We start from the raw sequence: 27,136 nt of genomic DNA, 5'->3' as shown, positions 1-27,136 counted from the left end.
GGGCAGGGCAGTTCACTTTTTCTCAGGCCTTTCAGGAGGTCCTGTATCTAAAGCACACTGCTGTCACTGTGGCTCCTGAAAGGAGCTGGTAGACCTGCAGTGCTGTGACACACACCTGAACATCTGCCCTTTGTGATAATTTGGCTGAAGCAACTACTGAGAGGAACTTGTGCAAAAAGGAAGAAGTTCCACAAAACCACAGACTTTTCCCTTCAGGTACAAACTGGCTCCTGGGAAGTCTCACTGAGTATTTTGAGGGTAGCAGAGAAGCTCCAGTACAGGAACCAGTGAAGATGTGTCAGATCAGAGGTGCACAGTCTGCTAAGCTGTGCCCAGGGGTCCCTGCTCTAGAGCCAGGCTCCAAGATGCAACATCCCCCATGTTACAGTCCCCAGGGGGCTGTTGTAGCTCAGAATCCTTCCTGAGCTGTTAACCACAGCATTAACCTGCTGTTTGAAAACACCTCAGAACCAAATGAATTCAGGTGACAAATCTGACACCTTGAAAGGATGCTGAGGTTGGTTAAGTACATGGCTGATTCCAAACAGGGCATGGGCACATGCAGGCAAAAATCTGACTGGGGAGGAAATTAATGTGGCTTAGAGGGAAACTCACTCCTTTTACATCCTCTTAGACTAGAGATTGCCAAAGGAGCCATCAAACATGCAAGTTATCTCAACACAGCACACTGCAATTCTAAACAACATTTTTGTTACTCCTCAGCCAAAATTGGATGAACACAAGCTGCCAGGGGGCAAGAAGGCACATCCTTTGAGGGGCAAACACCTAGTTACTTCAGAAACAGTGCAAGAAGATAGTACCTGCTGTCATAATGTAAAGCAGCTCTCTGTGCTGGGGTCAGGATTTGGTAACTAGTGAAGAGGAGCAGAAGTGATGAAGACTTTATTGAGAGAATGCTCTCTGTCAGGGTGGACAAATGAAACAGCTAGAAGAAAAAGGGTGTTTGAATTTTGCAGCGTTGACTGTGGTGTGGAAGGTGAAACACTGCAAATGTGAACAGATTCAAGAAAGAAATAACTGTAAAATTAAAGGCTTCTGGCTCAGAAAGAGCTAAACCCCAAAGTGCTGCAGCCTGGAGCAGTATTCTGCAGAGAATCACTTCATGCTTTTCCTCTTTTCTGTGTTTTCTTAAAGGTCTTTTCCAACCACAAAGACTCTGTGGGTCTCTTATGCTCCTTTCTTGGTGTTGCCAGTGGCTTGCATCAGACACAACACTGGACCAGCCAGAACCTCATGCTGGCTCACTACATTTCTTTTTATGCTGTTGGATAATGCTTCAGCTCAACAAAAATGGTTCAATCTGACTGCACAGAACATGCAGCCTCCTTAAAACGAGATGACGATGCTCTAGGTGTTAGAGGGAGGTTGCTGAGAACACCAGCACACTGCTCAGCAAGGCTGTCTCATTTCTGAGGGCTAGATATTGGAAAAGATGAGTGAACGTGCAGAGCAGCTGCCATTGCTTGAGCTCATCATGTACCTGCCTCTGCAGCTGTGCATGCAGCCCTCTTAGAATCATAGAATGGTAGGGTTGGAAGGGACCTTTAGAGATCATCTAGTCCAACCCCCCTGCTTTGCCTTAAAGATGGCAGAGATGAAATAAAAATGGTCCATAGGGGTGTGGAAACGATTCCCACAAGGAAGAACTGGGATTCTTCAGCCTGGAAGCAATAACTGATCTGATATTGGCCTGCATGAAGAGTACAGGAGAAGTGAGTGAGACACAGTTACTCACTGCATCCCAGAAGACCTGAGAAATAGAACTAACCATGGGACTCAGTGCCACCGTGTCATGCAAGATTAGGCATTAAATCCAGGCAAGTTTGTACATTCCACTGATGATCTTGAACAATGACCTTTCTACTTAACAGATGGTGACAGAAGTCTGAGAATATGCACCCGTTCCAGCTTACTTTGTTTCTTACAATTATGTTCTGAAGCACTACAAGCTTCCTTTACACTCTTCCTACCCCAGGAGAGAAGGCAGAAAATACTGGGAGAGAGCACAGGCATTGCAAGTAGTGTGGGCCTAGAGGTTCTGGTTTTGTGGGATTTTGGTGGGAATTAATCTGTTAAATGGGAGTCTGGAGAAGAAAAGGGTGATGCAAGTCTTTGCAGTAGAGATGGGGCTAAAAAGATGGGATGGGACAAATTAACAACAGAAGAATTGGAATAAGTGTTTTCAAATGCATTCAGAAGATGACAAGTGTGAAGTCAGGCCCAGGAATGGGAAGAGGTTATTAGAGCCCATCTGTGATGGGCACACAGAGAATGGTGTGCTCTGAAAGAGCTTCAGGAGGCAGAGATGCTCACACTGTCCTGCAGGCAGCAGTGAGGTTCCTTCCAGTTCCTGACAGCAGGATTTTCTGGCATTGCTTATGAGTTTGCCATGTGATCCAAAAGCCATCATCCTATCATCAAGGATAACTCTGATTAAAATCCCAGAGTGTGCAGAGAGAAAAGGCCTCGCTGCATGTGGCCAGGAGACGTCTGTCACGCTGTGTTACAGACACACAGCAAGGAACGGCTGCTGCCTGAACTGCCGGGAGCTGCAAATGAAGCTGGGCTGGGTGGGGGGATGATGCACACAGTGTGGCTTTGAACTAGCCCAGCAAACACTCCTCTGACGCCTAGTAACTGCTTCCCTTTCCTTGTCCTTCTACAGTAAAGGAAAATGCAAGTAAAAACCACTCCAGTTCTCAAGTATTTTCCCATACCAAAAGAGCTCAGTTGTGTCTTCATCCGCTGTCCTTCCAAACCTGTATTTGCTTGGTGCCTCTGGGTTAAAAAGCTCCTGAGAGAGCACCACATTCTTTTCCTTGTGGGTTTTATTCTATGTGAGGGCCCAACAGCCCAAAGACAGGCACTAGTGAGGCCTGAAGCCCCTCAAGTAATTGCTGATGATCTCTTGATCCTTCAGTAACTTCTTGTTACGTTCACTAGCTGAATGGACCTCCAGAGAATAAACCACTGCTGAGAGCTTTACTCTGAGAGATAAAGAACAGATGTTGTCCTCGGGAAAGTTTTCCTTCATCTCTGCAGCAATACCTCCTTCTGGGAACGGCCCATCCGTGGATCACCTGCCTGGAGTGCAGCCCTTACTCAGACTGGCCAAGAAAATTGTGTGGAATAAAGTGTGTGTGTGTGTAAACCAGCCGTAGAACAGGGAAGAGAAAACCAGCATCAGCTGATGAAGGAAACAGAAGTGCCACTCAGGAGCAGGCAGGCCCTGCTGTGAGGTCCACACTACTACTACAGCCATCCAGAATGAAGTGGGGGATAGTCCGAGCCTGCCCATTATAACTGGGGACAGGAACACACCAGAGCTGGGACAGCCTGAAGAGATACAGCAGTCAAAGCTTTAATTCCTGTTTATTTAGGTGACTGTCACACAGATCCACAAGTGCAGACTTGGAGAGACACCTGGGGACTCAAAGCACCCAAATGCCCTCAAGTCTTAAAGCAGAATGAATCTACCTGCAGCTGCCTGGCCTGCTGCAGGGAGCAAGCTTCATTGCTCTTGCAAAGGGGAACAAGGAAGACCCTGAGCAGTGGACGTTACCCACTTAGAGCAGAGGACAGAGGCCAAAACCTCCCACCCATGTTCTGCTCCCACCCTGGACTCCAGAACACAAAGGCAGGCATGCTTGTTATACACCACTCTCAGCAAACTGGCCATTGCTAAAGCACAATGCAGGTATCCTACCCAAAACTGAACGTGGAGAGTCTGCAGGTCTCATTCTACAACAGACAAAACAGGACGTTGCTTCAAGCAGCAAGAGGCTGAAGCCCCCTGGGGCTGATTCCACAAGCAGGCAAAGGGGAACCCTCTAGAACCCTGGTGGGAAGGAAGCAAATAGTGCAAAAACAACTCCTTTGGGCAGGAGCTTACCTGAGTTATTTCTGTCATCTACGTATCTGAGGTCATCAGCTGCATCAGGTGACTAGAAGAGAAGAGAAGACATGAGCATCCATCTCTGTAACACCAGTGCCAGGTAACTCCCCACCTCCAGCCCTCCACCACCCTACGGAGAACCTCTGGCCCTCAAGGTGCTGGTGGTGCAGCAGCTGGAGCACGACTGCTGCTGAACACACACGATCACAACCCGAACCCTTCGTGCTGAGGCCAAGCTGCCTGACTGCAGGACGAGGTGTCTGCCCATCAGAGCTCTCCTCTTGCTTTGTGTGTGTGTAGGGAAGAGGGGGCAGGAAGTGATGGGAAAGCACAAAGTGGAAAGACTACAGAAAATGAGTAGAAACAGGAGAGGAGAGCAAAGACACGAGCTGTGTTCCTCTGAGAGCCCCGGAGCCCAGCTCTGCACCTGCACTGTTCCCAGGCCCCGCTGCTCACGCAAAAAGCAACTTTCTTCTCTACACTCAGGTGTGTCTGGAGAACTGCTGTGGGACGGGAAGCAGTTACATCCCCAGAGACAGCTTTGGAGAAATGGCTACACGACAATCACAAAACTCCACCCGTTCCTCCTTGCTTTAAAGCCTTCACAAAGCAAAGACCACTCTACCAACCAGAGCTCATCAGAACAGAGCGCCAACACCACGAGAAAACAGCTTTGCTCATGGCCATGAACTTGAGGTGGCCTGAAAACCAGCCCTGCTCTGGGCACAGGAGTACATGTCCAAAGCCCTGCCTGGCTCACTAGAGGATTTAACCCAGCTGTACACAGTGCTTCAGCGCAGAAGAGGTATTGTGTTTATTTCAGAAGGGGCTGCACGTGTAACTTCTGCTGTGCTTTCCAGGTTTGTACACAACACACCGAGCTCAATACCTCTCTGAGCTATGCAAATTTAATGCTGTGGGGGTTCAGAGCTCAGTGTCCAGCAAGTTTAATAATGACAAACACACGTGGGAGTTCTGGCCATTACTGACCAAAACCCATCTTTTATGTGTCTTCCTTCTCAGCTGAAGAGCACAAGTGAGGAGCAGCCTAATGTGTCTTCAGTTGCAGGATAAAGGATGGCAGCTCTATACACTTAGATGGAAAGCACTAGGGAAGCTTCAGAGCTGTGAGAGCAGGAAGCCCTTGTTTCCACACAAACTCATCTGTTTTGTGCAAGCAGCAAAACTGGAGCAGGCAGGCAAGGGGGGAAATGATCTCAGCCCATGTAGTGCTTTAGAAATAAAGTAAATGTATGGTGGGAGTGATGTTCCTGCCAAAAAGCAGAGCACATGGCACTGCAACAACTTTGGCAGGCGCTGCTGAGGAACACTGCTCAGCCCAACAGGGTTAATAACTCCCCTGATCCCAAACCTGGGCAGGAGCACACTCCAAAGCAGAAGAGACTTGGATAAAAATAGGTGTGACTGCTAAGGGCTGAGCAATACCACTGTTGAAAGGAGTCAGCCAAGAATCTGCATCAAATACTGCTTGAGAATCCTCAAACTGCAACTCTGCTGAAGTCAGCCTGGTCTGGACCTGGGATCTCTGTGTCCTGACAGCCAGCTAAAGCCCAGCACGTCAGTACTTGCATACACCACACAAAACTAACTGCAGGCATCTGCTTCCCTGTCCTTATATAAAACAAAACCCCCCTAAAGAAATGTCAGAGACATACAGGATCTGCTCACATCAGCTGTCACAAATGCCATCAGTTACTGCCTAACGCAGATGTCAGAGGGAGGCAGTTCCCAGTCCTGGGCAGCGGGGTCCAGGTGGCCCTGCTTGAGCAGGGGGTCAGACATGGTGACCTCTGGGGGTCCCTTCCAACCTCAGCCCTCCTGGGATCTACCACCAAGCAGCTCAAATGAAAATGAGGTTCTCTGAGGAAGGAGAAACACCTTCCATGGCACTCAGCCTCCAACCTTGGTGCTCTCTTACCGAGTGGCTACTTCCCAGTTTGCATCCAGCAGAGCTACACCACAGGAGCAGTGTCACACTCACAGAGTCACAAGGGCTGGAAGGGACCTGCAGAGCTCATCCAGTGCAGCCCCCCTGCCAGAGCAGCAGCACCTAGGGTAGGGCACAAAGGGACTCATCCAGCTGGGTTGGGATGTCTCCAGAGGAGCCTCCACAGCCCATCTGGGCAGCCCCTGCCAGTGCTCCCTCACCTCAGCAGGTCTTTGGAAGCTCTTCTGTGTCACCACAGCTACATCTCGGGCAGGATGTTGGGCATGTCCCAGGTGGGAGGGAACATCTGCTCCACTTTGCAATTTGTTGGCAATCACTCCTATAGCTCTCCTCCCCACCTTTTAGTTCTCACTTTTTCACTTTCAAACGTTTCAGGATCAGTTAAAGTGAAGATGGCGCTGCTTTCCATTTGCAGTGCTTCTGTCCTTCATTTTAAACCCAACTTTCTCTCAATGCCCCGTGCCTGAAAGCTCCCAGAAGCGTGTCTGGTGGCCACAGCCTCCCTCACACAGGGCCTTGCCACGAGGGCTTCCTCATATCTGCCAGCCTCTGCTCTAAGGGCATCGCTTCGCAGGCAGGCACTTCCAGTCAAACCAAGCCCTGACCAGTCCACAGATGGGGCAGCATGCAGTTTATACCTGGATTTCGTAAACAGGTTTGGAGGAAGGAATAGCAGCAAATTCCCGGTAGTCAAACTTCTTTTCAGACATGGACTAGGAGGGACAGCAAAAGAGAAGAAAAAGAGAGAGTAAGGGGAGAGAAGTGGATGGAAAGCCAGCAGCAAGCTGTGCAATCTATGCAGAGCTAAAAGCAGCAGCAGAGCATCATTCCCAGTGCCAAGAGTGCCAGGATACAGCCCCTGCAAACAAAGCACCTCAGGGACATTGTCTTTTTAACTGTTCTAGTGCCAGGACAGGGGCTCCATGTTGCAGAGAAAATGCACATGCACACCAAGTGAGGTTGGGAACCTATTTTTGTCGGGAAAGATTGCTGTAGCAAGGTCAGGACTTCAGTCCAGAGACGGCTGTACCGTGTGACATTGGGCAAAACCAGGTCCCCTCCCTGAGCAGTCACTCCCCTTCTCCTCACTGTCTCTCTCACTGTTTTGATGTTCCTCTGCAACAATGTCTTGCTGCATTTACACAGTGCTTAGGAAAAGGGAAACACTGATTTCAGATGAAGTACTCAGCTCTATGCCATTGAGGAAACAAGAGGCCAAAGTCTCTGAAGCAAAAGGCTTCCTGAAAAACAGAGGTAAGAACCAAGGAAAGGACGAAACAGGGAGACAGAAAACAGATGTTAGACTGTAGTTGCAAAGAGGGGAGGATCCCTCCAGCAACGGGCATGGCAGAGCTCCATCCCCTGTGCCCACCTCATGGTTCTGTACATCGTGCAGCCAGACCTGGCTTAAGGATTTGAGCAGGAATCCCACGGCCCAGATGCAGCATCCACACCCAAGCTGAGCAACCAAGAGACCCCAAGCTGAGAGGTGACATAAGAGGAGGAAGCAGAAGTGTGTCTTACCAGCCTTCCCGGGGAGGTGACGTTTCTGGGGCTGCAGTCTGCAAAAGAGAAGCACAGTTTATCCAGGGAAGGGCTGTGCAGCATGTCCCTCAGCCCACCCCTCTGTCCCCCAGCGTCTGCCTGTGATAAAAGGCTATGCTTAGGACACTGCCTCCTCAGAACAGATGCTCTCCCCTGTATTTTTGAAGAGCCTTGATGGTGGTTTTAGTTCTGCTCTGGAACCTCACCTCAGGGGCTCTCTCAGGGTTTCTATAGCCCAGGCCCATCCCCTATGCTAAGAGACATCACATGCCCCAAGGGACCTTCCAATCTAGGCTGAAGGAGGAAATTCGTTTCAACAGGTCTGGTTTCAAGCAAGTAAAGCTAGGGAAGCATGAGCTGTTGTCCTCAGAGGTGGCTGTGCAGTACCTTCCAGTGGTGTTGGCGAGGGGGTGGGAGCTGGTGAGGGTGACTCTGCCAGCTGCTCCAGCGTGCTGCGCTTCTTCCCCTCCTTGGACTTGGCAATAACCATCTGGGCTTTCAGAGCATCCTGTTCCAGTGATTTCATCCTGCCTCAGAAACGAGGGAGGGAGAAAAAGACATCAGGCTGCCTTCTTGGTCCGAGCTGACGCCGCCTTCCGCGCCCAGAGCTGAGGGGCTGGGTGCAGGAAGGAGAGACCCAGCCCCTCGGGCTCCCTGAGGCACACAGACCCTCACAGCAGCAGAGGAGAACAGCTTGGTTTGCTGTCACCCTGCAACACACGGGCCACCATGAGCTGAGCAGACAGAGCCTAGAGCTAAGCAGCAGCGCAACGAGAAGCTGCAGGCCTTGCCAGAGGTGATACAGTGGGAGACAGCAACCCAGGCTGGGAAAGGAGCTGCAAGGGCTCAAAAGAGCAGGGTCAGTACTCAAGAGCTTTACTCTCCTCTGTGCTCTCAGTGTGTTGCATCTTAACCCTCTTCAGCCACCAGGAAATTAGGAAATAGCTAAGGAAAAGTGGGCTCAGTCCTGAGACACGGCTGCTCCTTCCCCAGGCAACCAGCCCCAGCATCCCCCCTTCTCACGGACACTGCTGCGGGCAGTCTGTGGGACCTCAGGGAACGAAGCCCATGACCATCTCCTCCCTTCCCAGAGCGGGCTGTGGCTGGGAGCTCTGAGGAGGAGGAGGGACGGACGGGGCTGTGAGCATGCAGCTGGCAGGGAGGGAGCTGTGCACACCTGGATTGGCTTCCTGACCCAGGGACTCTCGAGGCGTGACTCTGCACGGGGCTAGACATCTGAGCTGGCCTGGCCCCGGGAGCAGGTGCCCACTGTCGGGACTGGTACAGCTTCCTGGCCAGATCCTGCTCGTACTGTTTAATACTGTCTTCAAGAGCTGAGGATCTGAAGAGGAGGAGGAGGAGGAAGAGGAGGAGGAGGAAGAGGAGGAAGAGGAAGAGGAGATGGTGGTGATGAACATCGCAGCGGACAAGCGCAGGGAAAGAAAGAAACAGATACAGGAACATACCCTGGCAAGGAGAAATATGGGTCTGATATAGGGGCAGCCTTGAGTACAACAGGCTCCTATATCTGATCCTGTCCAACACCAACCGCTGCGGAAGAAGCAGAAACCTCCAGAGGGCAATCGGGGATGATGTGCCCACAAACACCAGCCTTCAGAGCCTCAGCATCTGCAGCCTGCCCTCCTCAGGCTCTGCAGGAGAGGACTAGGGCAGCCAGCAGACCGGAGGAAAAGGCCCAGGAGGTGGCTACACCCAGGAGGTGTGTGTATGTGTGTGTGTGTGTGTGTGTGTGCGTGTGAAGTGGACTGAGCAGTATGGGGCAAGTGTGTGCACACGTCTGATACTCAGTGTGCATTTGCACACACATCTCTGACGACCTGTCAGCATGCACCTTTGCTTGACCACGAGAAAAGAGGAAGCAAAGCAGCCAAGCACGCTGGGAGAGGTCTGTCTGTTTGGCACAGGCCCTGGCACACGTGTGCCCACGACACGGCTCGTGCACGGCAGAACTGCCCAGGGACCTGCAGCGCTGCCTGGGCACCTGCTCCTCAAAGGGGCTGCACCTCCATCACACCTCCTGTGGCACAGGGCCACGTGCGCCCAGACACTCCTGTGGCACGGGTCCCAGCGCCTGTCCCAGCAGGGCACAGGGGGTGTGCTGGGGGCAGGGGAAGGGGCACACGGCACGTCCCGGCACAGCACTGATGACACGGGGAGAGAAAGGAAAGCCCAAGAAGGTGCAAACTGATGGGGGTCACGAGTGACAGCACACAGACCAGAGAACTGGAAAGAAGCAGAAGATAGAAGATTAGAAAGAAAGTAACAAAATCAGTGGCATGCACTTAAAGAACATACAGGTTAGTGAGGCTGCAGCAGCATGTGCAGGCAACGGCACCCTCCCTCCCACGCTGGACACGAGGCACGGGCCCTGGCTGCCCTCATGCCGCCCTGCCTGCTCCAGCAGTTACAGAAGAGCAATCCTGAGGAGACCAGACCATCCTGGGAGATGTGTGGTAGCAGGGAACAACCCACTGCTGTCCCACAGAAAGGAGTACGTTACAGTGACCGGCCAACTCCTGCCAAGGCCGAAATAAGCAAGGCTTTAACTCTGCCCGAGGAATCAGTCAGGCACTGCTCTAACAACAGAGTAAGGAGCTGCCCCTCGGTGTTAGAAGCGAAGTGGAGCCATGGCCCTATCTGCAGAACTTAAACCCAGTAACACTGGATGTGACACCTGAGAAGCGAACGAGACAGCTGCAGCCGCTTCTCCTTGCGGTGTGTCCTCACCTCTGAACGGCTCAGCCTTCACTAGCTGGCCTTCCAGGAACAGAAGTGCTCAGAACGGGAGAGACTGCAGGCTTGGAACACAGCAACCTCTCCCCTGCCCACGGTGGACAAAGCCCCTGCACTCAACACTCACCAAGCCTTGCAGTGCCATGTGGAACCTTTACTGTGCCCTCAGCAGTTTCAGCAAAGCCCCGGCTAACCCCAAGGCACAGTCAGATGTGCATCACGCTACAGCAGCGAAGCAAGCTACATCACCTACAGAAATCCTGCCCCACGCAGCCTTTTCCACAGCTCTTTATCTGCTGGCAACAGATGAAGGAAGAACAGAGTCCTCAGGCAAGTGGTGTCACTCTGTGATAGGAGCACTGTCCTTGTAGTGGCTTTGCTCTCAAAGCTTTGCGTGGGCAGCATCAGGCTTCTCCTTTCTGTACCCATCTGACACAAAGCTTTTCTGACAGCATTCCTTGGATATGTTAATACTCAGGCTGAGGAGGAATCAGAGCTGACATAGCCTCATAAAGCCTGGCCCATTGTATGAGGAAATACCCAGGGGAAGTGGAGGCACGAGGGAGAGAAAATGCTGCGTGAGTAACGGGGAAGGGCTGGCAGACCAGCCCCTGCTGCCTCCCCCAGCACAGGGACCGTGGCTGTCAGGAGAAGCCTGACAGTTTCTGTTTTGTTGGATCAAATACAACAGTGCAGTGTTGTGGGGTTTGTGGGTTTTTTAGGGGCAAGAACGGAGCAGCATCTCTGTGCAGGATTTGTAGTCCTGAGACCACTGAGCTCACACAGCATTGTATAGACAGATGCACTCAATGCCTGTGACCTCCCTGTGAGACACAGAAGGGCTGCCACAGCCCTCTCCAGGCACCTGCAGCACCGAGGAACGCCATCTGTCCAGTGCCATAGGAAGTATCTGCAGAGCAAGAATTTGGATCTGGTCATGGCATCACAGCCAGCCCCTTCTGATGAGGGCTTGCAATCAGACATTTGGCTCCACAACACTCAGGCAGCTTCCAGCCCTGTAACACAGGGACACTGCATCTGTTGCATCAGCATCGCCTGCAAATTCTCTCCCACTTGTGTTGTTGCCAAAGGATTGTTCCTGGCTGAATGTGAGAACACAGAACTTTCACTTGCAGGTGGTGCCACCTGAAGAGCTGTGACACCGAACCACGGAACAGCATCGCCTGGAACAGGCACGAGGTGCCAAATGCAGCAGATGCAACCCTACAGGATCTGCAGCATGAAACGATAGCACAGGGTGGAAACAGTCCTGCCAGGGCATGCTGCGGCCACGCTGAGCCATCCCTGTGTCTGCTGAGCCATCCCTGTGCCTGCAGGCAGCATCCCCACGAGTGGGGAGCTGGGAAGCAGAGCTGCCTAAGCACAGGCTCATCAAGTAACTCTGCTTGGAAGGGACCTCTGGAGCTCATCTCATCCAAAAGCTGCTCAAAGCAGGGCCAGCTTCAAAGGCCTAACAAACAAGATGACGGAAACCCATCTCTTCCAAATCAAGGTTCCATATGACAAAGGCTCCAGTGACCCCTTCAGCTTTCTGATGTTTCAGGGCAGTGCAGTGAAACTACAGCAGAATAACTCCCACCTGAGACAGACCAGGCAAAGGACTCATCTGAGGCAAAGAGCTGTCCATAACACAAAAGCTCTTCTTGAAAGGCAGAAGCCCCAGTATAAGGAACACTAGTCCAGCTCTACACAAACCACAAGTAGATCTGTTACGTGGTCAAGTGACAAGGGGAAGCTTCGTACCCTTCCAGGCCCTAGATAATTAGCCAGCTCTCATTGAGAATTCCACTGTGTGTGTCTCCATCCTCAGAGACTCCCCAGAGAACGACAGCACTGCCATCATCCATGTCTAAGCACAAACACCAGAACTGCCACGTGGTATCACAGCTCACGGTGACCCCTGCAGTGTCTGCTCCTGCAGGCTGCCAAGGATGAGCCAACAGCAGCCCCGTCCTCTAAAAGCTCTCATTCAAGCTCCCCAAGAGACTGATTCAGATTGTTCTTTGAACACCTCCTACAGGAACAGCACCAGAGGAAAACGACACAGGAGCAGCCTGACTCGTGTTTGAAAGGGATCATACGACACAGCAAGTGCCTGGACCAGCTTCAAGGCCTGAGCTCTGAGGTAGGAAGTTCTCCTTCTTCCACAACAATTTTTAATCACTCTTTGGCAGCTGATGACACAGCTCACGTGGGTAAGAATGCCCCTGTCTTGCTAATTTCTTGGCTTCAAGGGCTTTTCCAGCCTAGCAATGCTGGGGCTGTGAAATGCCCTTTCCATGCTCCATTTTGAGTCTGTCACTTTGCAGCTATCATCTCTTCCCCGTGTTCCCAAGGAGGTGGGCAGCTGTGTGCTGACAAGGGAGGAATACACCCACCACCACACCAAGCTGCTGATGCTGTTGATAGAACTCCACTGCCTTTGTGATTGTGCAAGCACTGTGGGAACATGAGGCATCCCACCCCCGCAGCTGCTGCGAGCACACGAGCTCAGCCAAGCCCAGATTGCGTGGCACTGTCAGAACAGACACCATATAACCACCCCTCATGCCTGGCTTAGGCAGGGCTGGCTGTCCTCTGCCCCCTCGTGCCTGGCTTAGGCGGGCCTGGCTTTTCCCTGCCCCTTCACATCTGGCTTAAACAGGCCTGGCTTAGGCAGGGCTGGCTGTCCCCTGTCCCCTCACGCCTGGCTTAGGCAGGGCTGGCTGTCCCCTGCCCTGAGCACCGAGCGATGCCCGGGACATGCAGCACATCCCCCTCCCCTGCGCTGTCCTGGTGAGGAGTGCCGGGTCTCACCGTGCTGCCCTCCACATGGCTCGCTTCTCTGCCTCCAGGGCACGACGTTCTGCTGGCGACAGCTCCTTGTCCTGGGCGCCCAGCAGCTCGGGGCTCTGCATGCGCAGCCGCTCCTGCTGCCGCCGCTCTGCCTTGGCCGTTCGCACCGGCGCCGCGGCGTCCCCCGGCCCCAGGCTCAGCGGGCTCAACCTGTGCACAGGGAGGAATGGGGACAGGTTGGAGCAGGCCAGCCTGCTCCAACAGAACCTGCTTTCAAGGTAGAAGGCGATGACCAGCACCTCCAGCCAACTGTTTAGTGCCGTGTCCAAAGACACGGCCTCGGCAGGTGGGAGGACACGCAGCAGAGGGAGTTTCTCTTAGAAAGTTGGTTCTGATCACAGTTCCCCTTTCTCCACAAAATCCTCCCCCTTTTACACCCTGTGTCTGCAAGCATAGAGCCATCTGTTCCATCATCTGGCAGCTCCCAGGCAAAGGACACTGCTGATCCACTCACCCAGACAGAGAGTTGGTTCTTTGTTCAGGCTTGATTCCCTCTTCAAGTGAATTCCTCTGTGAGCTGTTGTTCTCGTTGACCTCAGAGGGCCTGGAGTAAAACAAGCACATCAGCTACAGTACCACAGGCTGGCAGACATGGGAGAGCTTCACAGCAGTTATCAAGCCCAGAAAGCGCAAACATTCAATTTGAAGGCACAATCCTTAATGACAAGAGACCCTTGTCCATCTTTTTTCTCTAGCAATGGATGATAGCATAAGAGGAAAGGGACTCAGGGTGCCCCAGCGGAGGTTGAGGCTGGAGCTGAGGCAGAACTGTTTCCCTGGGAGGGGTGTCAGCCGCTGTGCCAGGCTGCCCAGGGAGCTGGGGCAGTGCCCAGCCCTGGAGGGGTCCCAGAGCCGTGAGGCTGAGCTGCTGAGGGCTCAGTGGTGGCTGTGGCAGGGTGAGGGCTCAGGGCTGGACTCCAGCAGCTCAAAGGGCTTTTCCAACCACAACCTCCCTGGGCAGCCTGGCACAGTATGGACTGTTACTGTGGCTCAGTTGGCTGTCATGACTCTGAGCCCTTATTTGTTTCCTGCTCAAGTTTGTTTTGGTTAAATTTCAGTTTCTGTTGTGGCATGACAAAAAAGCCTTTCAGGAAACACGAGCTGGGTCTCTGCCTCCTCTTTGTTCAAGCATAAATAATAAGCAATCAAAAGTCACCTGAAGCATCCAGCCTTACTATTCTCCAGCCTCCCACATTTCAACATGGAAAAAGCAGGGCTAAGCAGCCCTTCACATCAAACCAAAGGCTGCTTTGCATTTGGCTGCTGCCCTGTCAGCACAGGACCAGGGAGGCTTCAGTGCACTCACTGTGTGAGAGGTTCCTCAACAGAGACTGAACAGAAACAATGGAGAGAAATGACAGAGTGTTTCCTGCCACTGTAAGACTGACAATGAAAGTGTTTGTGACGAGAAGAATGTCTGTACTGAAGATTCAGAAGACAGTGAGATAAGGACAGCTTCCCCTATATTCTAGTGCAGCCTTATTGTCATATGAAAAGATATGAGAAGCCTTCTTTCATTCCCCAGATCTATGCCCAAAGCAACCTGGAGGACAAGTCCAGGAGAACTGTGAAACAAAAGCCTCAAAATCCCACACCCAGGTCCAGCACCAGGGCTTACCTTCAGTCAGCTGTCTCTGTGACTCTGCACACCTGAGTGCACAGCTGGAGAGGTTGTTCTTCCAGAAAGAAACAGCTGGAGAAGCCCACCCAGTTCTATGCTCAAGCAGAAATACTGCCCAGCCCTCTTCCCTCAAACCTCCTGGCACTGGGACGCCTCAGACACATGTGGGTGGTACTGAACTGCCAGTCTGCTCTTACCGAGCTGCTGCAGCCTGGATGCTCCTTCCATTGAGTCTCTCAATCTTGTATTCGACCCCTTCAATGATGACACTGGACTGCATGCCCATCTCAGGCCCCTGCTTTACCATCTCATCCTCTTCTGCCTCTTCCTCCAACAGAAGGGTACGCTTCTGCTGCAGTTTTCGAGCTGCCAAAATAAGAGACTCATCTTACACCACAGAGCACTCACTAAACCCCCCAAGGATGAAACCTCTGGGCAGGTCCCTATGCTCATCATCCCTTCAGGTCTGTGCTGCTTTAAGACCACAGCCTCACCACAGCTGCCTTTGTTTCTCCACTAAGGCTTCAGATGTAACGAGCTCTACACCATTCCCCCAGTTCCTCATTCCTTATGCACTAAATCTCCCTTCCTGAACACTGCAGAACAGATCTGCAGCAGCTCATCACGCTGAGTGTACTCATCCTTGAGCTAGAAGCTGTGTGCAGACTCCTCTGAGCCCTTCACCAGAGCAGGCAGCCTGAGGAATCTGCCTCTGTGTGCTGAGCCCAACCTTCCCACTGAAGCCCAGAGCTGGTGATGGGCCTCCCCACAGAGCAGGGGCTTGGGAGCCACTGGTCAGGCAGACAGAGAGGTGACAAGAGGATCAGGGACAGAAGGAGCCAGAGCACAGGCTGCTCTCTGCAGGCAGGTGTTCTGCAGTGACCTGACACCAGTGCTGGGCTCAGGGCTCAAGTCTAGGGCCAGAATCTGTTCACTATTTTTACCAAAGGTCTGGATGCAGGAGTTGAAGATATCAAGTTCCTTGATGATACTAAACTGAGAGATGCTGTTGGCTCTCTCAAGGGACATGAAGCCTTGCTGGGTGATCCAGATGGACTGGAACAACCACTGAGCAATCAAAACCACTGGGCAATTGTTCATGGCATGAAATTTGACAAGAACAAATGCCAGGTTCTCCACTTGGGACAGAGTAACTCTGGACACAGTATAGGTTGGGAGAAGCTGCTGGAGAGCAGCCCTGCAGAAAGGAGTGTGGGGATGCTGGTTGTCAGCAGTGAGCCCTGGAGCCAAGAGGCAAAACCCATCCTGGGAGCATCGACCATGGCACAAACAGACAGAGTGGTGATTATCCTGCTGGGTTCAGCGTTGGTGCAGCCTCTCCCTGAGCACTGTGTGCAGTCCTGGGCCCCAGCACTTCAGAAGGATGTGAAGGTACTTGAATGTGCCCAGAAAGGGGCAAAAAAGCTGGTGACAAGGCTGGGAAATGTGCTCTGAGGACTCTGGGCTTGTCTAGTCTGGAGAGAAGGGGGCTGAGGGGTGACTTCCTGCACTTGGGCCACACCAACCCCAGGCAACACTACAGGCTTGGGGATGTGTAGCTGGAGAGCTGCTGCAGGGAAAGGGCCTGGGGGGGTTGGTGCCAGGGGCTGAACAGGAGCCAGCAGCGTGCCCAGGGGGGCAAGAAGGCCAGTGGCAGCCTGGCTGGGCTCAGCAGTGGGGTGGCAGCAGCCCCAGGGCAGGGATTGTCTCCTGTGCTGGGCCCTGGGGAGGCTGCAGCTCCAGGGCTGTGCTCAGTGCTGGGCCCCTCACTCACTGCCACAGGGACACTGAGGGGCTGCAGCTCCAGGGCTGTGTCAGTGCTGGGCCCCTCACTCACTGCCACAGGGACACTGAGGGGCTGCAGCTCCAGGGCTGTGCTCAGTGCTGGGCCCCTCACTCCCTGCCACAGGGACACTGAGGGGCTGCAGCTCCAGGGCTGTGTCAGTGCTGGGCCCCTCACTCCCTGCCACAGGGACACTGAGGGGCTGCAGCTCCAGGGCTGTGCTCAGTGCTGGGCCCCTCACTCCCTGCCACAGGGACACTGAGGGGCTGCAGCTCCAGGGCTGTGCTCAGTGCTGGGCCCCTCACTCACTGCCACAGGGACACTGAGGGGCTGCAGCTCCAGGGCTGTGCTCAGTGCTGGGCCCCTCACTCACTGCCACAGGGACACTGAGGGGCTGCAGCTCCAGGGCTGTGTCAGTGCTGGGCCCCTCACTCCCTGCCACAGGGACACTGAGGGGCTGCAGCGGGGCCAGAGCCGGGCACGGAGCTGGGGAAGGGGCTGGAGCACAAGTGCTGTGAGGAGCAGCTGAGGGAATGGGGGTGTTGAGCCTGGAGAAGAGAAGCCACTCCTGGGCTTTTGGAAGTGCTGGCTTTCTGGTGTGTGTGTGCTCTCCCCTGCCTCTCACTGGGTTTCTGGGGTGTGTGCCCCCTCATGCCTCTCACAGAGAAAGTATTCCCTTAACAGGCCAAGTGTCCTCATGCAGATTCCAACATACCTTCCTCCTCTTTCATTTTCTTCAGGTCATCTTCTCCTACCAAGGAGACACGCTTGGGAGGTTTATCCATCTGCTGCTGCTTCACCTCGATCTCAAAGTACTTCTGCCTCTCACGGAAGGATCTCTGCTCGGGGCTGTGCGTCCCGCTGGGGCCCTGGCTGCCCACCTGGGAGAGCCAAAGAGGCACTGCCCACACAGCCCTGGGACCAACTTCCCTCCCAGCTCACCCAGACCCGTGCTCCACATCGTCCTCCTTCTCCCCAGCCCTCCCCTCTGTGCCCTCACCACAATCCCATCTCCATATCGACAGCCCGAACCCTCTGTGAGTCCCCATCCCACTTCCATCTCCAGCCACCAGAACTCACCTCCAGGCCAGTTTTGGGATTCTCTGTGCTGTTCTGACCAGGCAAGTCCTAAGAACACACAGAAACGGGCATGTTTTATAGAAGAAAGTTTTGTACCACTGCTCCTGCCTCTCAGCCAAGTGCCAGCGATGGCACATCAACAGCAGCTGTCCCACACAGTCCCAGATGAAGGCAATGCCACCCTAGGCTCAGCAGCCAGGAGTAACTACACAGTCCCAGATGAAGGCAATGCCACCCTAGGCTCAGCAGCCAGGAGTAACCACACAGTCCCAGATGAAGGCAATGCCACCCTAGGCTCAGCAGCCAGGAGTAACCACACAGTCCCAGATGAAGGCAATGCCACCCTAGGCTCAGCAGCCAGGAATAACCAGGATTTACATTCAGTTCAAGACTAAACCGAAGCAGATGGCTACAGCTTTTACAAGGGCAGAGACTCAAACACATGGGGAAACAGTTGAAGAACAGGAGCAGAGGGCTCAGCTCGAGATGGAGAAGGCTCAGACCTTCTTTAAACTTGAGATGCAACTGTCAAATATTTGGTTCTAAGAAGTGGAAACACCATTGGGAAAGAAAGAAATCCATATTTACCAGAATAATTGGATGAGTAAAACCACAAGGGGCAGAAAAAGAGATCGGTCCACAAGATCCATAAATCAGTCAAGGCAGTGTGAGAACTGCCAGAGAGTCATCAGAAACATGGGAGCCTCGGTCATACAGATGGAAAAGAAGCACAAGAAGAGAGCAAGCAGACTACTTCAGCTTTACTCAAATACCCTCCAAAAACTATCAGCTTTCATCTAGTATCAGGAGCACAATAACAGAGAAGGGAAGACTGAAAAGAAAGACAAAAGCAGCTTCTGCCTAAGAAGCAAATGCCTGGAGATGGGTTTTCTGTTGTGTTAGCAGCAGTAACTTCTAGGAGCTCAGTTCACTCATCTGCAGGGACACTGTTAACCTGAATGAAAGGGCTTGTGAAACAGCCAGTCTGACATGCAGGGGGTTTGAATTGAGTTGTTGAATTAGGTAGCAGTTCATGGCTGAAAAACAGATAATGCACCTTAAAAATCAAGCAGTGGGCAAAAACAATTTGAGCACCAGAGCTGTCACTCTGTTCAACACCAACAGGACAAACACCCACAGAAGAATATCATTAACAATAAACAGGAAAGGTCAAAATAGAACAGAAGATGCATCTGACACCCTCCTTTGATGACGTCAGTAACTCCTGGGACAAAGGAACTGCAGATTTGTCTGAGGCTTCAAAGATCAGTTTTATGACCAATCTTGCTTATCATTTTCGTTGTCAAATTTGACTCAGAAACCAGGAAGGTTTGAACAAAACCAGTGAATGGCAACGACCAGATCACGGGTTCACAGAGACACAGACTGCCCTCGGCAGCTTGTTCCACTCGTCCCCCTGCTCTGAAGGGGCACAAGGGTTGGAACATTCAGACTGGCAGGGGACACAGCCCTGGAATGGCAGGTTGACTTGAGAAGGATGGAAACAATTCCATTTAATAATGCAAAATGCAACCTGACCCCTGAATTTAGGTCGTCTGGCGAGTGCCAGATGCCAACACAGACAAGTTCCTTTTTACCCTGGACTTCACTAACAACTCCCCTGAGCTTCTACTGACAGTCATCTGAGTAAATCAGTCCATAAAGCTCAAATAGCCAAAAATCAACCCTACAAACAGACAGACTCGTGACCCAGACAGACACTGTGAACAGAGAGCTCCAGAGATGTCACAGAACCAGAGCACATGCACAGACACGGGCTCTGCAGGGAGGACAGCACGGGTGATGCCTCACCAGCACGCTGAGCAGAGGGCAATGCCTTTGCAGAGCAACGCTGGCCACATATTGGGCTGCTGGAGCACGGCCAGCAGGTTCAGGGAAGCAACTCTTCCTCTCTAGGCAGCACTGACATGAGCAGAGTGCCCAGTTTGAGGTTCCCTGCTCCCTGGTACAAGAAAGATGTGAATGAACTGCGGCACGTCATGGAGAAGATGAAAGTGATTCAAAGGGCTGCAGAACATGACATCTGCAAACAGGCTCAGAAGGCTGTGCTTGTTCAGCCTGGAAGACTGGAGGCTCAGCAGAGGGGTCCTGGATTCAGAGGGGAGCTACAGAGCTCAGGCCTCTCAGAGGTGCACAGCAAAAGGACAAGAGGCAACAGACACAAGTGGCAGTAAAAGCTATCCTGATAAAACACAGAGAAACTCTTCCCAGCAGAGATGGTCACACACTGGAAGAGACTGTCCACGGGGACCTCAGAATCTGCATGTTGGGCAATTCAGAACTCCAGCCTGAGTGACCTCACACAACCTTCTGCATGGGGGACCAAGGCAGACAGCCTGCAGAGGCCTCACCCAGGCTGAATGCTTCCATGACTCAAATACACCAAGAGCAGAAAGAACAGTTCCAAGTTAAGTTAAAGAACAAAATCTAATGAATTATGAGAAGGGAGTTAGCCTAGCCTTGGACTCTGGGAGTTGAGAGTTTCTTTGCCAGAAGGGCATGGCTATACAACTGCATCCTCAGGCCCACGGCGGACAACGGCTGCAGGAAACTCTGTGAGCTTCCAGGACTTGTGTATGTTCGTGGACAGGACCCTGCAGGGTGGCTGTCTGCAACAGGAGCAGGCTCCAGCTGCCAAGGGGACCTCAGCACGTCTCCCCTTCACAACAGCTTCCTTTAGGCAAAACAAGTCACTGCCTCCTTCCTGCTCTCACCCTTCCCTCGCTCAGCTTCTGTCTGCAGCTGTGTGAGGAACATCCCACAGCCAGCATCACTTACCTGTGCCTCCAGCAGAGGGTGAGACAAGGGCACTGCTGCAAAGGTCTTGTAAGCTTGCTTGACATTGATGGGGATCTCATCAGGAGAAGGAGGTGAAGGTGGCTTTTGCTACAGGACAAAGACAAGGCAATCACAGTTGTTATGGAAAACCAAACATGGGAGAAACATGGCACAGCTCAGTCTGCAGATCCTCAAGAGTGGAACGTGTAAGGGCCAGCCCCTGCAGCCCTGGGCAGACGTACTAAATACAGCAGCAGACTCACCCCAGCCCTGTTTTGTTCTTTAGCTGGTGGAGGAGCAGGAGGTGGTACAGATCCTCACTGACCTGACCAGCAGCTTGTGCCTGATCTCTTGGCCAAAGGGCCACTTTGTTGTCACAGTCTGAGGATTTTCACCTAATTCAACTAGCACATGCCTACCTGAATAGGGGGCTTTTGGGGCTGGAATAAGACAGCTAAACAGTTGACTCTGATCCCTACTTAGGACTGAACAAGACACACTTAGTTTATTAGAAAATTATAGACAAGCCCTGGCCTTATCCAGCCTTTCTGACTGAAGGGGCCTTCTTCCTGGGAAGGGATCTCTCAGTCTCATTTGGTTTTTGCAGTGGCCATTGCATTTGTGTTTATAAAAAGACCAAGGTGCACTTCTGTGTGCTTCAAGCCTAATGGTCAGAGTCTCCTAAACCAAACTGGCAGCCCATTCACCTCCAACCTGGAGAAGATCTGCCTTTGATCTCAAATCTTCCCTTCACAGAATTTCACTTACTCAAAACCGCCTGGTAAGGCCCAGGATGGTTCCAGCTGGGAGAGAGTTAGTTTTCTGCCTGGCAGCTGGTGCAGTGCTGGGGTTTGGATTCAGAGTGACAGTAACGTTGCTGACACAGGGAGGTTTTGGTTGATGACAATTTGTGCTTCTCTGGAGTTTCCCAGGCTCTGCTAGAAAGGAGGTGCACAAGATGCTGGGAGGGAACGTGGCCAGGACAGCTGACCTGAACTAGCCAAAGGGCTATGGATGCCATAGGACATCATGCCCAGGATGGAAACTGCGGGGAGCTGCTGGGGAGGGGCTGATCCCTGCTGGGGCATCGGTCAGTGAGCGGTTACACTGGCTTTCCTTGGGATTTGTTTCTCCTTTTTTTGTTACATTACTTTTCATTATTATCATATAGATCTTTATTATTGTTATCATTGTATTTCACTTCTCTTTAGTTATTAAACTGTTCTTATCTCAACCCACAAGTTTTAGGGTTTCTTCCTGATGCTCCCCCCATCCCACTGAGCGGGGAGGGGGGGTGAGTGGCTGCCTGGTGCTGAGCTGCTGGCTGGGGTTAAACCGTGACACCCTCCTCCTGCCTGTCACTTGTCTTTGCTGCTCTCTTCCTCACCTGTCTTCCCCATGTCTCCTCCTACCACATTCAGGAAGAAGAGCTGGCATGACCTGCTCAAAGTGTCACAGAAATGAATGGGAGCAGGGGCGAAGAGACATCACCTTCTTTTCTACTCAGAAGGCAAATCCCCTTTCATTCCTCCAGTCCCTCTAGCTGCACTAACTCAGTTGCAGGTGTTTGTCCTGGGCTGAGGATAAACGTTGTTGTTTGATGATGCTCCCTTCTGCACAGACTACAGATCAGCACATCAAGGTCAGAAGTGACTGAAATCTGTGAAGTTACCTGGATTATACACAGCTGTTTGCCACACAGACTTCAAGTCTTCCGCTGTGACAGACACCAAAACACCCGAACCTTGCTCTCCCAGCCACACACAGCCAGGGGAATACAGATCTCTCACAACCAGTACTTTTGCACAGAACACCATGCTGCCAGCAAGATGTACTGGTTGTGGCTCCAGGATGCAGGACACTGATGGACAAAGGCCCTGAGAGGTTTATGCCTCAACAGAACACACCACCTCATAAAAAAGGATCTGGAACTGCAGCTGCTCCAGGGATTTCAGCCACAACACAGCTTCAGCAATGCTGACCTTGCACAAGTAAGAGAAGACAGGAGGCAGGCTGGTGAGACTCATCTGTGTTAGAAGGAAGTGGGGTGCAGTGGCTGTGACTCTGCTTGTGAAGGCTGTGGGTTCCAGACTGGGGCACAAACAAGGCCAGGCTTAGCTAAGGCACAGGATCCCTCAGCTACAACGTCACGGCGTGTTGAGCCTACCCAGCAGCAAGCAGCCCTAGAGCAACCCAGGGCAGATGGACACAGCTTAGCAAGAAGGAACTGCAGGCCACTTACAGAGTACTGGATGCCGAGGCACCGTTCAGGCTGCTGGAAGGGATTGGGGCTGTCCCCGTCCTCCGAACTGTGTGAGGCCGCGTTTGGTCGCACTCGGGACAGAGGCTGAATGACGCCTGGCTTGGTCTGCTTGGGTCAGCACCACACAGCAGGGGCACAGGCAGAGGGAGAGCAGGGCAGGGGAGAAAGAGAGAGAGGAGAGACGAGCAGTTAGCGCAGCAAGATGTCTCTGCCATGCAAGTGAATAAGACAAATCATGCACCTGAGCTCAATTCCTCAGCTGTGCTGCTGACTCCAACTACCAGCCTGGAGAGCTGCTGAATCAAACACCAAACAATGCCTCTGATGAGAGACACAAGAGGCTCAGCCAAGACAGGGCCACAAAAGCACAAAAGCAGCAGCAGCAGCAGAGGTCAGAGAAAGATGTATGGCACGAGTATGGTCAAGCCTGGAGAACATCAGCATCACAAATGGGAGATGCAGCAGGGAAACACCACCCAGAACTGGGATAGGCAAAAGCTCAGGATGAAAATGATGAGTCCTAGCTAGGGCCCCAATTAGAAATGTAGACATGAAAGCAGAGACAAAAGTCTGAGGTTTGATCTAGATGCCATCACTGTTGAATGATGTGTGGAAGCAAACAAAGCATCTACTACTAAAGAGAATAGAAGCAGGAACTGAGTTAAGCCAGCAAAAACTGCATGAGTGAAAGCTGCAAGGGTAAAGAGGAATAACAGCTGCAAAAGCACTTGCATCAAGTTTTCAAACTGGCAATAGTTGAGGCTTAGTTCATCTGTACAAACTCGAGGTACAGTGGAGGACTGAAGAAGACAGAGTAAAGGCCCAGTGAGATCTGCAGGGCTGGAAGGGAGCACACACAGGAGGAAGAGGCAAGCTCTGTGCACTGGAGGATGGACACTACAACGAGGTCTCACAGAGGATGTACTTACTGATTTACTGTCATCCTGGGATGTAATGAAGTTAATGGAAGCCTGCAAACAGAAATAGAGGTGTAAATCTGGAGTCTATGCAGGAAGCCTTTAATTTACCCTGTTCCATACAAAAAGAAACACAAAATCCCAGCTCCAACCCCTCCCCCTGCCCCCAAATCCCCAGTTACCCCCCTCCACAGCTCCTTCTCCACGTGGGCAGCAGTCCAGAGCCCACCCGCAGGAGCTGCTGCGTGGGAAGGCCTCGAGCTCCGCACACCTCCAGGCACTGACCCCCCTGGCCCTGCTCACACCCCTCTGCACTCGCTACTGAGCTTCAGCAAAGCCATCAGCACCGCAGCTCCTGTGCCAGGAAGCGCTGGGAGATGCCACCTCGGCTGTGGCTGTAGCAGGGAGCAGCCCCTCGCGCCTCAGCCACTGCAGCAGGTCCTGCCCAGGGACGAGGGGCTGGGGGGCGGCTGGGGGGCAGCTGGGGCAGGGGGCGGCCGGGGCTGGGGGCGGCCAGGGCAGGGGGCGGCCGTGCCGGGTGCCAGCAGCACGGAGCAGCAGCGCACACTGCACACAACAGGCACTTACAAAGCGAGTCTCCCTGCCTGCCCGGGGAGCAGGACGAGGGGCCGCGGGCGTCTGCAGAGGGGCAACGCCGGGGAGGATCGTCAGGGGACAGACACAGAACGGGAGAGAAAACGGAGAGACCGTGTTTTCCGTGTGAGAGGTGAGACAGGAGCCTTTCCCAGCACAGACATCACGGCCACCTGCAGAGGCAGCGGCCCCATGCAGCTCCCTGAGAGCCCCTCTGCCCCCCTGACACACACACACAGCCCCTCTGCCCTCTAACACACACACACACACACACACAGCCCCTCTGCCCTGCCTGACACACACACACACACACACACACACACACACACACACACAGCCCCTCTGACAGACACACACACACACACACACACACACACACAGCCCCTCTGCCCTGCCTGACACACACACACACACATACACAGCCCCTCTGACAGACACACACACACACACACACACAGCCCCTCTGCCCTGCCTGACACACACACACACACATACACAGCCCCTCTGACAGACACACACACACACAGCCCCTCTGCCCCCCTGACACACACACACACACACATACACAGCCCCTCTGCCCTCTGACAGACACACACACACACACACATACACAGCCCCTCTGCCCTCTGACAGACACACACACACACACACAGCCCCTCTGCCCCCCAACACACACATCCCCACCGCCACAACCTCCACCTTCCTCCCTTGCCAGGCAAGACCATCGTGACACCAGGCTTGGGACAAAGGATTCAGCTTCCCCCAGTGATTCCCTGGGAGCTCTGAAATACACCTCTACATTCTGTCTGGACTACAGGATTGAAAACCAAAGCATTTACACTAAACACAGAGGGCAGCAGAAAATCAGAGGTGCCCTTCCCCGGCACTTCTGCTCTGGAACAACAACCCATGGTCAAGTCTTCTGAATCCCCAGAAAAGGTACAAGCTCCAAGGCCACTGATTGTCCCGTGTCCTTCAGTATCATCTGCTGGACCTGCTCCATTCTGTATAACCTCCACTTGTCCAGAGAGAACTAAACCTACCAGCTACAGCCTTACCTGACATACAGGAGGCTGCTGCAGGAGGCTCTGATCCCAAAACCATGTAAATGTGACAGAAAGCTCACATATAGAACACAGGGCTGAGAACAGTAGCAAGGCGGTGACACCAGAGCCTCCTCAAGAACATCTGCCAGTCTCTAACTCACATCAGCCACGGGCCAAGTAAGGGAAAAGAGCCACTAAAATCACACACAGACTGGGTGTCAGAAATGAAAGCAGTGAGCAGATCTGCTGGAGACCTTCAAAGGCTCAAATGAAGGTCAAAGTCATGACACTGGGTGGAAATGCTGTAAGAGATGAGCAGGGTGTCTCAGGGCACACACACCTCTGAGCAGAGGGACAAAACAGGGCACCAGGAAAAGAGCTGCACAGATCATCCAACAGAGAATTCAGGACAAAGCCCCTGAACTGACAGACAAGCCACAGCAAGTGCTGCACAACAGGGAATCCAAACCATCCAACTTAGAACTGGAAAGGCAAATGCTTGCACCTGCAGAAATGCTCCTGGGATGTTTCTCCACAGGCTCTGAGAAGAGACAAGGTCTGGCTAATCCACTCCACGGAGTGAACAGCTTCACCCAGAACGTTCCCACTTCTAACAGCAGTGACAAAGCAGCCACTGTTGCCACAGGAACTGGATAATCAAACCATTACACTCTGAAGACAATATATCACTGAGCAAGCCCACCCTGAGCTGGGAGAGCAGATGGCATTCCAGCCAGAGAGCTGCTGGTGGCGAGGACACTGGCCCTGAGCCTCCAGTGCCCAAACACTGATAAACAACGCAGTGGGGCTACTGTGAGAGTTGTCTGTGACAAACTGGAACAGGGGACATTCCAGACAACTTAAAAATAAACCCCAGTGAGCCCAGCTCCTCTGGCACACCAACGGCCAGGACTCAGCAGCCTCTGCAGGCAGGGAGTGGGGCATCCGTGAGGCCACTCTCAAAGGCAGACAGCTACCACCGTGCAGCCAGTCTAGGTGCTCCCCTGCTCCTTACCCTGTGAGCTGTCACCCCTCAGAGCAGCAACTCTGCACAGAGCTCATGATGAGCAGATCATGCTCCTGGGTCTCTGACACATTTTGAAGGAGCAGAGCTCTTCCTTCTTGGATGCATCAAGAAGAGTGCGGGCAGCAGGTCAAGGGAGGTTCTTCTCCCTCTCTTCTCTGCCCTGCTGAGGCCTCATCTGGAGTCCTGTGTCCAGTGCTGGGCTCCTCAGCTCAAGAGGGACAGAGAACTGCTGCAGAGAGGCCAGCACAGGGCCACCAAGATGATCAGGGGACTGGAACATCTTTCATATGAGGAAACGCTGCGGGACCTGGGGCTGTTCAGTCTGGAGAAGAGGAGACTGAGGGGGGATCTTATTAACATTTGTAAATATCTAAAGGCTGGGTGTCAGGAGGTTGGGACATCCCTCTTTTCTATAGTAGCCAGCAACAGGACAAGGGGTGATGGGCTGAAGCTGGAACATAAACAGTTCCATTTAGATAAAAGGAGAAACACTTTCCCTGTGAGGTGAGAGCCCTGGCCCAGCTGCCCAGGGAGGGTGTGGAGGCTCCTTCCTTGGAGGGCTTCAAGACCCAGCTGGACACGTTCCTGTGTGAGCTGCTCTAGGTGGGAGCTGCTTCTGCAGGGGGTTGCACTGGATGATCTCTAAAGGTCCCTTCCAACCCCACCATCCTATGATTCTGTGATTCCTCTGTTCGCCTGTGAAGGGTATTGCTCCACCTCAAAGGCCTCACCCTCAGCTCCCTCTGCCCTGGAGCCCCGGTGTCCTGCACACCCTGCCCGTCTCTCCCCACGCTGCCTGTCCTGGGGCCAGTCTCACCTGCTGGTTATTGGCAGAACAGGAGGTGTCACGCCTGGGGTTTCCTGTCCCAGACTCGCCCGCAGGAGCCTGGAAGAGAGAAGACAAAAGTTAGTTACTGCACTGCGGGAACTTCCCTGCCTCTCTCAGCAGGGAGACCGCTGACACCC

General features: G+C 52.9%; 1 protein-coding gene across 12 annotated transcripts in view; it reads right to left on the bottom strand.

Annotated features, from left to right (window-relative positions):
- SCRIB (scribble planar cell polarity protein) overlaps positions 1 to 27,136 on the bottom strand; it is a 111,827-nt gene that overhangs the window by 2,666 nt on the left and 82,025 nt on the right. For 4 of the 12 annotated variants that reach the window (XM_061994577.1, XM_061994582.1, XM_061994583.1 and 1 more), the window contains 14 exons: positions 26,988 to 27,056; positions 24,092 to 24,142; positions 23,516 to 23,557; positions 22,566 to 22,694; positions 20,324 to 20,431; positions 17,525 to 17,572; positions 17,160 to 17,325; positions 14,859 to 15,027; positions 13,495 to 13,584; positions 13,002 to 13,190; positions 7,818 to 7,957; positions 7,410 to 7,447; positions 6,524 to 6,598; positions 3,914 to 3,965 (listed from right to left, as the gene is read on the bottom strand). In XM_061994577.1, coding sequence (XP_061850561.1) covers positions 3,914 to 3,965; positions 6,524 to 6,598; positions 7,410 to 7,447; positions 7,818 to 7,957; positions 13,002 to 13,190; positions 13,495 to 13,584; positions 14,859 to 15,027; positions 17,160 to 17,325; positions 17,525 to 17,572; positions 20,324 to 20,431; positions 22,566 to 22,694; positions 23,516 to 23,557; positions 24,092 to 24,142; positions 26,988 to 27,056 — 1,366 coding nt within the window. The remainder of the gene's footprint in view (positions 1 to 3,913; positions 3,966 to 6,523; positions 6,599 to 7,409; positions 7,448 to 7,817; positions 7,958 to 13,001; positions 13,191 to 13,494; positions 13,585 to 14,858; positions 15,028 to 17,159; positions 17,326 to 17,524; positions 17,573 to 20,323; positions 20,432 to 22,565; positions 22,695 to 23,515; positions 23,558 to 24,091; positions 24,143 to 26,987; positions 27,057 to 27,136) is intronic. The other 8 variants (XM_061994588.1, XM_061994579.1, XM_061994584.1 and 5 more) reach the window with 6 other exon arrangements.

Source organism: Colius striatus, chromosome 4 (genome assembly GCF_028858725.1).
Source record: "Colius striatus isolate bColStr4 chromosome 4, bColStr4.1.hap1, whole genome shotgun sequence".
NCBI lineage: Eukaryota > Metazoa > Chordata > Aves > Coliiformes > Coliidae > Colius > Colius striatus.
The sequence above is the reverse complement of the archived record's forward strand: the minus strand, read 5'-3'. Positions and strand labels throughout refer to the sequence as shown.